The sequence below is a fragment of the Malurus melanocephalus genome, unplaced genomic scaffold (assembly GCF_030028575.1).
Source record: "Malurus melanocephalus ecotype Western Australia unplaced genomic scaffold, MMel_1.1 scaffold_216, whole genome shotgun sequence".
Classification (NCBI taxonomy): domain Eukaryota; kingdom Metazoa; phylum Chordata; class Aves; order Passeriformes; family Maluridae; genus Malurus; species Malurus melanocephalus.
In genome coordinates, this window is record NW_026623448.1 from 519,352 (window position 1) to 530,327 (window position 10,976).

At 43.2% G+C, this 10,976-nt stretch overlaps 1 protein-coding gene across 1 annotated transcript in view; it reads left to right on the top strand.

Moving 5' to 3' along the window:
- TMEFF2 (transmembrane protein with EGF like and two follistatin like domains 2) overlaps positions 1 to 10,976 on the top strand; it is a 121,205-nt gene that overhangs the window by 91,035 nt on the left and 19,194 nt on the right. The window contains exon 7 of the mRNA XM_057374113.1: positions 627 to 686. Within this exon, the coding sequence (XP_057230096.1) occupies positions 627 to 686 (60 nt within the window). The remainder of the gene's footprint in view (positions 1 to 626; positions 687 to 10,976) is intronic.

Consider the following 10,976-nt stretch of genomic DNA (forward strand, 5'->3'; position numbering starts at 1 on the left):
GGGACCCCTAACCCTGCCAAGCCCTGCACTGTGCTGGCCCCTCCAGTGACCTGTGCTGGGCACCCAAATGCCAAAGGTGCCTGGAAGGAACTGTGCCAATAGTGGCTCTCTGTTTCTCTCTTTCCATAAGTGCAGTCCCTCTCTGTGCCCAGCTCTTGGGCTACTACATCACCTGCAGCCCTTGAGTTGACTTTAAAAGCCCTGTTTTTCTCTAAAATACAAATGAAGAAAATTTGCCTTTAAATAGCTCCTGTAAATAAGGTGTCTGCTGAGGCTCAGACTCTCAATAGCTCTTTTCCTTAGCTTCTCACGCATAAATCCTCAGTACATCTACTTACAAGGCCATACTATACAGGTGTATTAAACACACTCCAATTTATTCCTATCTCTCTAAAGTTAACCACCCTAAGTGGCAGTTCATTTCAGGGTACCTATTAAAACTCCCCAATTACTTCAAGTAGAGCAGAAATGACAACTGCTGCTTCAGACTGATATATTTATCCCAGCTGCAATCTGTTATCACATATTGTTAGGAGAAAGATCCTGCTGTTTTCACCTGGCAGCCCAGGAGAGCTGGGTCCAAGTCCAGGCTCCCCAGGTGACTCAACGCATTTCTTTTCAYACAGACAATGCTACAACAACCACAAAATCAGAAGATGGGCATTATGCAAGAACAGATTACGCAGGTACGGTTCCTATTCTGTGAGAATCACAAATCATGGGATCTGTGTAAGTCTCTTTTCTCCTTCATTTGCTAAGGCRAAGTSTCCTCATCTTCTAGTTTGGTTTTCSTGGTTTAATTTAAGAAAACACTGTCTTTCCTTTACTCTTTCTTTTGCTACAMACTCTCCTCTTAATAAATGGGCTGCCTCTATTTTTGTCAATGTACAGCTACTCTGGCCATAAAACACCTGTTCTGACAGAGGAAATCAGTATTGTAAATTATTTGCCAGAATTAGCAGGCATTATTGAAAATTACAAAATCAGTGCACTAGATTATGCATATTTTTGTCGTGATATACAGGTTTAAGAAAGTGAAAATGCAGTGCACAGCACTGCTGTGATGCCATGAAACACTACCATAATAGATATTACCTGTCGGCATTTAGCTATGAACTTAATAAGGTTCTTAAAATGTGGGGGGTTTAAGTGATGAATGGGTTTAATTTATTTAGAAGCAACAGTAAAATATAATGGCTGAATAGCCCTRTATGGCACTAGAAATTAAAAACATGTAAATACTGGTGAGGTTTGGGAGACATTTTTTACACCTTTTTCCCCGGGAGGATTGATTTAGGAATTGAATGTGTGTGGATGTGCATGCAAATGTTCACAGCTCGCCCTGAGAACCAAAGCCTCTGGGAAGGTCTGGTGGAAATGGGTCAGGTGATGCATTCATTGCTTCAGTTTCATGGCATTTCCGTGGTTTTGAAGCGTTTGGTGAGTGTGGTGTGATTCCTGAGTTTGCCTGAGCTGCCCTGTTTGGTTTCACGGGTGTAACATTTCTCGCTGGGAGAGTCCTGAGGCAGCAATTAATCCATCTCCTGGGTGGGTCCTGTGTGCCATCCCGGGGACAGAGGGGTACCTGGCCTTAGGAATGATTGTTCTGTTCCTGCTGAAAACGGTGTGTGATGATTAAATCATCGAGCTCTGAATAAATGATGTGTCGGTGAGGCAGAGCAGTGYGAGGTGTTGGGGGTGGTGCAGCACRAAGCAGGGAGGGTAGAAGTTGCCATGGAAAGAATATGCTGAGTGAATGAATTTCTAAAAGATCAAGGGAGAGCCATGGTCCAGRTATTTCCTACTGCCAAGGAGCCTTTTCACTGGTGAAGAGAGGGACAYGCAAAGAGAAAAAAGCCTTCAGCATCTTTTCTCCAAACTCTTGATTACCCTCAGCTTTTTTGTGGGAGGTAGCAGTCAGTTTTCTTAAAAGGCTGGAAAGGCTGAGGTTGTATCCTGTGATGGGCAGGAAGTAGTGCCAAGTAGGCCAAAATGATTTATTTTACCTTAGAAATGAGGCCAAGTAATGTTACATGAAATCCTTTCTCTTCCTTGCTGGAGAGCTGAGGAGACCTGGTTTTCCCAAGCCAAGATGAATTCCTGGAGGCCTTTTCAGTGCTGTGCACCTGTCCTGTGCTGCTGCTGCCTGGATTTGCTTTAGGATGGCAGTGACCCACATCAGCTAGAGAGGAGACAGCACATTTAAACATGAGACAACAGAGCTCTAACAAGCAGAGAGGAAAGGCAGGTTGGGAATTAAGGAGGAGGAGGAGGAGATCACAGTGGTGACAAGAGAAAGCCAAGTCAGTGGTCCTGGAGGAAGAGGAGCACAGAAGGCACCTTGAGCTCAAGTGAGCAGGAGGAAGAGAACAGCTCTTGCTTAGGAGAGAGAAGATATTTCAGCCCACACTCAAAAAGAGACGTGGTAGRTAGAAGAAAATGGACTGCCACAAAGTGTTGTATGGGGCTGGGAGTCAAGCAGGGAGCTCAGGAGGAAACTGGGTTACTGGGCAGGGAGGAGRGCAGAGCCATGGCACAAGGAGCAGGTCTCCAAGGAGAGATGGTCTCCAAGGGGTCAGGATGTGGGAACAGATGGTCCCATGAAAGATGACTGAGATCTGTGGAGACAGAGCCCCTTCCTTCCCCAGAGCCATGGGAGTGATGGAGGTGTCCTGAATCTGCTGTGGAGTCCAGGAGGTGCCCCTGGCACAGGAAAACACCATCATTGCACCTTAGGAAGCAGCTTCTTGGGGCTTCTGCTGTGGCTCAGGCCCCAGGGGCTGCCCAGGGGTGGTGGCTGTGTCCCCTGAGTGGCTCTCACCATTGATTTAACCATTRATTTAACCACTCTCCATTGATTTAACCTCAGCCACCGTCGCCTGTGCCAGCTGATGTCTGTTCTTTGTGCACCTARCTATTACTCTGGCTTAAATTTTTCATTTCTACATGCAGCAACAGCATGTAGGGTGAAAATTGCTAGCTCAGGCAGGGCAATCCACATGCCTGCAGTGTCTCCAAATGTTTGTGGCATAACCCCATCAGGAGACCCAAGGGGGAAAGGGACTGCTGTATCAAAAAGCTGCAACAACTCCAGCCTTTAGGAAATAATTGGGGAAAAGGAAGACAGCAGAGCTGAGGCTCAATGAACATTCCCTTGTCAGCATTTGCCAGACAGGAAGCTCTGTGCCATCCTCTTGTCCTTTCAGCTGCAGAAACATTTGATGGTGATGCTGCTCTTTTAAGAATGGTATGTGCTACTTCTTTCCCACCTTCGTATCTCCTCAGACAGGAAGTGCTTTGTGTGAAAAAGCAATAGTTCCTCAGGTTCTGGAGCAATTTCCCTGAGCCTGTGGCTTTCCACAGAATACCTTTGTTCTCTTCCATTTAATGGCACTAAAAATGGCCAAGACAGTGAACACCGTATGCTTTTAAAAACATCAGCTTGTACGGATGGGTTTTCCCAGGGGAGCACATGGCAGTGGGCATAACTGAGGTTGTCAATTATGCTAATGCAGCAGTGCCAAATGCTCTTTGCAGGGGTTTGGAGGCTGTGTTGTGGGTTTTTCCATGCCCACCCCTGCCGTGGGGGCCGGGAAGGCAGCAGCTCTGTGAACAGCCACAAGTCCCAACGCCCAGCTCAGATTTTCCACACCAAACTATTCAAACTGTCTGCTCAGTCAGTGTCTTTGGTCCCTCCTGTTCTTGCAAGCCCCTTGAGACTGCACAAACCTTTCMATTTGCAAAGCTGAGGGTGCCCATTCCTTTAGGGGGTAAATCTTCACGTTAGGTTCGCATCGCCTCAGGTTTTAAGGGCTCTTCCTTTACACAGACAAGATTTATACCAGCACTCCAAGCACCTGACTAATACCCAAAAAAGTGACACCCCTTTTTCAAAAAGCATTAGAGTGCCCCTGCTCTGACCCTGTCGTGCCTCTCCAGGGTCCCCATCCCACCCTTGCCACGCTGCCTGTGCCACACATCTCAGCACTGTGTCTGCATTTCTGCCTCTCTGTAGTGCTGGCCTCTCCTTTTTCTGATCCCCCAAGATGTTTATCAAACCTGGGGAGATCTTCACTCTCAGATTGTTGGCCTTGATCAAGTTTTCACAGTGAGAATTGGTTTTAGAGAATAAAAGAATGGGTGCAATATTTCCCTCAAATTCAATAGAAATACACTTTGTCTTGCAATTTCCATGAAAGAGCATTTTCAAGCATTTTAAGTGTAATGTATGTTTTGGAGTGTAGTGTCTGAGCTGAAAGTCCTGTGATCGATGTTTTCTTGAATTTCCCCATTATATGCATAAATAAGGCTGTTTCCGTGGCATTTTGGAATTCAGAGTCCAGGCAATCAAGGAGTTCTCATCTTGTTAATCCATTTGCCTATTTATTTGTATTTTTCAGTATTTATATTCTCTTCTTAAGATCTGGATATTAACAATTACCCCTCTAACGATTTTATCCTTTCTCACTATCAAATCACAGAGGGGTTTTTTTCCAAGCCATTTTGAGCACTATAAGGAATAAGTCAGTATGGATGTGCCATATTTCAATGTTCTATATTCATGAAAACTGTTCAGCGAAGACGCTGACAAATTTGATAGACCTATTCAATAATATCATCTTCCAGGCCAGACAAACCTCCCCATCTGAGCATTGATTAAATCAAGCCTCAGCAGCTGAATGCCAGCAGCACTGATGGAAGGGGGAAAGGAGGCATTTTCAGCCCAAATAGTGAAAAATGRGCATCCACAAGTGGTCAGTTTGAGCTGTATTTTTTGGGTTCCTTGGCAGCAGCCTCAGGTGGTGCTTTCTGGTCTCTTGGTGAGTCCTGAACTCTCCTGCAGGCAGTGCTTGCTGCCAGCACTATTGCTGTGCCCAGAGCTGATACCAAAATGCTGCACATCTGCTCGTGGCTGCTCTGTTCCCTGCTCYTCCCCTGCTTTCCCATGGGATTTCAAATGCACATGACAGCCTTGGATCCTTTTCAGACCAATTTCTGGCACTGGGGCCATCCTGGCACTGCTGGGGCACTCGGCCCCACARTCCTGCAGATGGCTGTGTTGCCCAAATAAACTCAGTGCTCCACCAAAAAGGGCAAAATCCATCTGTGTCAACACAGCAGCTTCCCTTGGCTGGGACAGGGCTGTGGGATGAAGGCTGTGAGAACCATGGCAGATTACAAGGGTAAAGAACAGTGTCGGACTCTTCAGTGAGTCCCTTCAAAAATCCAAGAGCCTTGGACTCCAAAATAAATACAGTTCRGTCACAGCCATCTTTGTTATCTGTAACAGGCCTGGAGAGTGACCAGGAATCAGAACAGCAGTGCTGAATTTCTATARTGACTATTTTTAWTWTTTTTYCCCCTYYGGACTAATATATGAGAACTTCAGACTAGATTCTTTCTCCAGACCATAACATTTTCAAAGGAGGTTAAGTTTGGAGTGTAAACCACTTGACATTGTCTGTTTAAATTAAATTTTTTGTCTACTACTATGTCAGCCATTTGCTAAACTGCTGAAGAATAATAAGCCCTGGAGCTTAGCTATGGGATATAAACCATGGTGCATTTTTGCTCTGCCTTTGTGAACCAGGCTTTCCTCTCTTCTTAATAAAATTAGCAAGTGAGACACAAAGCTGAGCACTGTGCAGCCATCACAGCTAGAGAGAAAATATTTCTCATCCAGAGCTTTGTAAAACAGTGGGGGAAATTACATCCTTGCTTATGCAGATTTGCCTGGCTTTCGAGTCCTCAGACTCAGAGTCAGAGGTTGTCGCACTAAACAAAYAGATTATATAGAAAGGGTTCCTGCTATTCCATCAAATCAGTTAAAAATTGAAAACAGAGTGCATTTTAATATTTTGACAGCTGTGTGGCAGCGTGAATGCTGTCGAGCTGCAGGCTCCACCTGTACTCACACACACACTCAGGCCTGTGGCAGAAAAAATGTGGTACAACTGATACTTTTTTTATAAACGGGAAGCTTTTAAATGTTGCTTCACTTGTTATCTGCATGAATTGTTATTTGAATTTGTTTGCAAGGTTTTGTACTTAAGTTTTATGCACAGTGAAAGTCCTCAAAAGGTGTGGATGAGCTCTGTGAAACGTGGGTAGAAAAGCCAAAAAATCTGAGTGATTTTTCAGAGACAAGAGAGGGATCACTGTGTTCTGGTAGCCTGGTGGTCTCCAGCCCTTCTGTTGCCTTGCAGCTCCTCCACGTTGCTGATATCAAGAAGAAAATCTGAAAGACAGAGACAGATATCACCTGATGAGTAAATAAATTCCCCTGCCAGCTGCTTCTGGAGTCTGAGCAGCCGACAGCATCAGTCCCAACTTGGCCCCCAAACCTCCCACTGTCCTGGGTGTTTCTGAAATTAAAACGTGCAGCTGCTTCCTTTTGTGATTCAACTCCAGGGCTTTTAAAAAGTGGAGTGTGGAAAGTCCCCCTCCAGCATTTTTCTGTGTCATGAGGAAGACTGGGTGCTTAATTTCTAAAACAGGAAAGGCTGGGGCAACAATGCAATCACCTTGTGATGGGCACTGCAGCACAGGCTACCCCAAGTGCTTTTCTTCTATAAAACCCTCTCAAATTTACCTTCAGATCCTGTTTGGCACTATCTCACTGAAATCTACATAATTTTTTGGAATGGGGGGTGGACACAGTGTGGTAGGGGTCACATAATGGTCTCACAAACAAGCCCCCTGCCAGGAAGGAAGCTCCAGGGCACGGTGAATGTGATCTAACAGCACTTACTCCTAACAGTCTTTTCCTGAGGAGCATGCAAAATAAAAACAGCCTTATGGAGATTTTAAAAACAAGYGAGAGGGAGAGAGAAATATAGCTCATTTAATCTGCCAGCCACAGGAGAATGCCTCACTTTTTATGGGAGCTCTCCTTTAACTTTTAAATTGCGTCTAAGCTGGGTAAAATGTGCCTTGGTTTTTTTTTTGGATTTCTGGAGGTTTTGTGGTTTTATAATGAGATAAATCGTGCCTTTTCATTACTTATGATTTCCCAGTGTCATGCTCATGGAACCTGTAATTGTTAGCATTAAAACTTAAATTAGGTCTCAGGTGAACTGCTAGGCATCTCTTTACCTAGACTGATGTAGCTCAAGGAGGAAGAACATTTCCATTTGTGCCTCTAAAGCTTAGCCCTTAATTTAGTCRCTAATGAATGTGAATCAAAAGTTGCAGAATTTGTTTGTGCTTTCTTCCCATAATAAATAAAYTCAGTATTGTTGTGAGTGAACATTATAAAGTAAAGCTATTTGATTTGCATTAAAGCTGGGTAGCCTGAAAATTCGGTAAATCCAGGCTAAGAATTTGATCTGTAGGAAACAAGCAGGAAAAAGCAAGTTCCAACTTGTAACACCAATATTGGACTGAGCAGCCTAAAAAATACAAAATCAGACCAGACTATTTTACTATTGTCAGCATCCTTGAAGCATTGAAGTCCTATAAAGGAGTTCAGGTGTAAAACTTCCTTAAGATTTGGGGTGAGGGTGGAGTTTGTAATCCAAGTAGATTTTTTTTCATCTGGGGTTTCCACCAGAACTGTGTGAAATTCATAAACTTGCTCCAAACACTTCTTCTGCTTGCCCAAGGCTGTGTGCCTTGCTTGTTGGTTTTCCCCTTCTGCTGTCATGTTAGCAGTCTTCTGTAACATTTTGTTCTCTTAAAGGTTACGGATAAAAACAGAAATTCTGTGTGCRATAGAGATGAGCAGACCTGAGTTCATGCAGGCATTTCTGCAGATCCCTCCATTTGTGTCCCATAAACACGTAATGTATAATTTACATATGTCTGGTCTTATTTGGAGCACAAGAACCCATCTCCACGAGCAAATCTGAGCCTTTCAGTGCCTGCTGATCTTTYTGTCCTCTGCTCAGTGTCTGTGTTTGGATCAGAAGAAGGGGAAAGGTCAAAGGGGGGTAAAGCTTGCAGAAAAGAAAGACACCTTCCTGCTTACACATAAAAATGTGATCCCTAAAACTCAACACAAKATAAAGTGTGCCTGGTTTCTCAAACTGTCTTTGACCAGGACTTCCTGAATAGGACATCTAATGGCAAGGGATACCCAGAGGAAGGGTAGGGACCCTCGGAAAATCACTTTTATGGTTTGCAATCATTTTAGCTGTTATGCTCTAGTGAAAGCTACTCCCAAAATTTGTTTTTCCTAACCTTTGTTTTCAGAGTTTATGGGAACGAAGCAACATGATCTAGAGCCAGTGTTCAGCTGCCATGGATATATGGAATATGCACCATAATTCCTGGCTGCAGCCTCCACCACTGTGAAAGGATTTACAGTTATCCTAAAAGGTCTTTTTATATCTGACTAAATCACATTGTAGCACCTAGTTAATACTGCATCTTTGCCACTTTTCAGAGGAGATATCCCCTGCCTGCAATAGCAGAGTTCWGTGTGAAGTCCACCTAACAATGCARGCCATGAAGTGGCTTCACAGATCTGTGCTTAAATTTCCTGCAGGCAGCCCCAGACCCAGTGCACACCAGAAGTTATAGAGAARCTTAAATTATTTTCCCTGTGGGGTCCAGAAGAGCTGTGCAGCCCTTCCTCTGTCRGACCCACAAAAGCCTGAAGGTACAGGCAGAGACACAGGGTGACAGAGGGTGGTGGCACTGTGACTCCTGGGGTGCTGGCAGCTTGCTGCTGTTGTTGGGATCAGGCTGTAACCCCCAGCACTTCATCCACGTGCCCARAGGATGGCAGAGACCAGCTGTTTTAGCATTTTGACACCCTGAAGGCATTTCCCTCTTGGTATCATCTTCCTTCCTCTCTCAACTCCCCTGCTTCCCCTAGAAGAAAGGAAAGAAAAAAAAAAAAAAAAGGGGGTGATCTGAGTCAAGACTCTATCAATCTTCCCCAAGGCATAGGATGGAAAATCAATCCTGTTTTCTGGCTCTGGGGAGGAATTTCCCTCACTCTTGGTTCCATCCTTCCTCTGGGCTTCAGGCACTTTGATCATCTCAAGAGTCATCCTTGAAGGATACTGTTCAAGATGGTGCACAGCAGCTGTTTGCCATCCACTACACTAATTTGATTTAGTTGACAGATATTAAGGAGTACCACAGAGTATTTTTATGCCCAGCAGCTCTATTTTAGGCCTAGTTTCTGTAAACTTGCTGTTAGGAATTACAGAGCCTTCCCAAGGATTTGAGAGTTAAACTTTTAATGAGATGCTAGAATATCCGTTTTCAGGAAACATCAACATTTAAATATTTGTGTTTGATCTAGTCTGAAATGTTGAAAAAAAAAWTATTTTGAAATATTCATAGAACTGAATTTCCTCAGAATTTTGTTTCATGGGATGTTTTGGCATTCTTTATGAAATGTTAGATATCAAAATACCACAAGATGAAAGCGTGTGACAGTTGTAATAAATAAGTTGTAACCGTGAGGAAAGTTGCTACTTAGAACTGACTGAAACATCCCCTTTTGTAGGAGTTTCATCGTGTCAAATTGCAATACAAACACAAGATAATTTGATCATTTAGACACATGCARGGGTAACCTGAGCCTTCAGATAACAAAGGCTTTCACCTGGTTTCAGGAGTATAAATGAATCTGGTGGAATGAAAGGAAATACGGTTGGGGAAGAAAAGAAGGAGCTGGTGTACATCTATTTTTATTAGCAGACCTTCAAAATTAGATGGAGACAAGTGGCAAATTTTGCCTGGTTTAATAGATTTGAGTGAAGAAAGTAAATTGGTTGATGGTTCCACATCTTTCCATTGAGAAAGAACCTGATAGATTGGGTACTCCTGCTCAAAGGTGAATTTACCTTCTCCACTGAATACCCCTGCTCGAAGCCACACCTTGCCCTGATTGAGCAATTCAACAGAACATTCTTTYCAAATCAACATTTAGTGCTGGAAACCAGCAGTGACAGAAACTTGTTTGCTAAGGAAAATGGAAATGGTTTAGAGGAAGTACGAGTTTCAGTGGGAGATGCAGCATTTTGAATTTCAGCTGTGCCTTCTCCCATTCTTAGAAACATTCCTGTGCATTCAGGATAAACCCAGCCTTGGAAGTTTGAGGAGCACATCTGTACCACCAAGCAAGCAGAAGTGCTCTTAATAACTTAGGTTTGAAAAGCAGCATTTACCTACCTAGAAAGGTGATTTCTTACACACTTGGGCTGTCATTTTACCTCATACCCATGAGCATTAAGTGAGCMTGAAACTCTCTTCTTGGAAATGCAACAACTGTAAACAAAATGTTCTATTAGAGAACCAGTGGCAGTGCATGTCAGAACATTATCAGTGCTGAATCCAAATGCACTGCTTTGCCTACTGCTGCTGTCACAAGCCTTAGCCATTTTACACAGCATTACATAATGGTAAAGTATTTTCCAGAAGGGGAAAAAAAATTTAAAACTCTTCCTGTGGTTTTAATCTCCCTCTTATTTTATCTGTGGTTTAGCTCTGTGTCAGGTACACRTCAAAAACACTCCTTCCCTAGAGTATTTAATTTACAATTTCATTTAATAATGGAAATGTGCTTCCATCYAGCCAGGATGGGAAAGGATTAAATAAAAAGCACTGTTCTAAAATTAAGTAACAATAGCATAGCCTGTCTCCATGCTCTGCAAATGAAGTAGCTGTGAAAAAGCTTGTTATTAGTCTATAATATCAAAACTGATAAACTATTAGTGTTTTGTCAGGCATGATAAATGCTAAACATTTTCCTCTGCAGATTGCCTCAACAAGAACTGTGATGTTTTTAGATACATCTGGCACTGCAGATTTTTTTCTATCCTGMATTTCAGTGATGTAAAAGGCCTTGGCTGGGCAGAAGGATGTCAGCTGTTTGGTTTAAAATACTGTTATAAGAGTCAAWAGGATTTAAAGAGGCAGTAGGTAAAATTCTGGCCTTGCTGAAAGTAGTGGGAAAATGGCCATTGAGTGTAATGGCTTTGAGATTTCTCTGTATGGCTTTTTCATCCATTTTTATT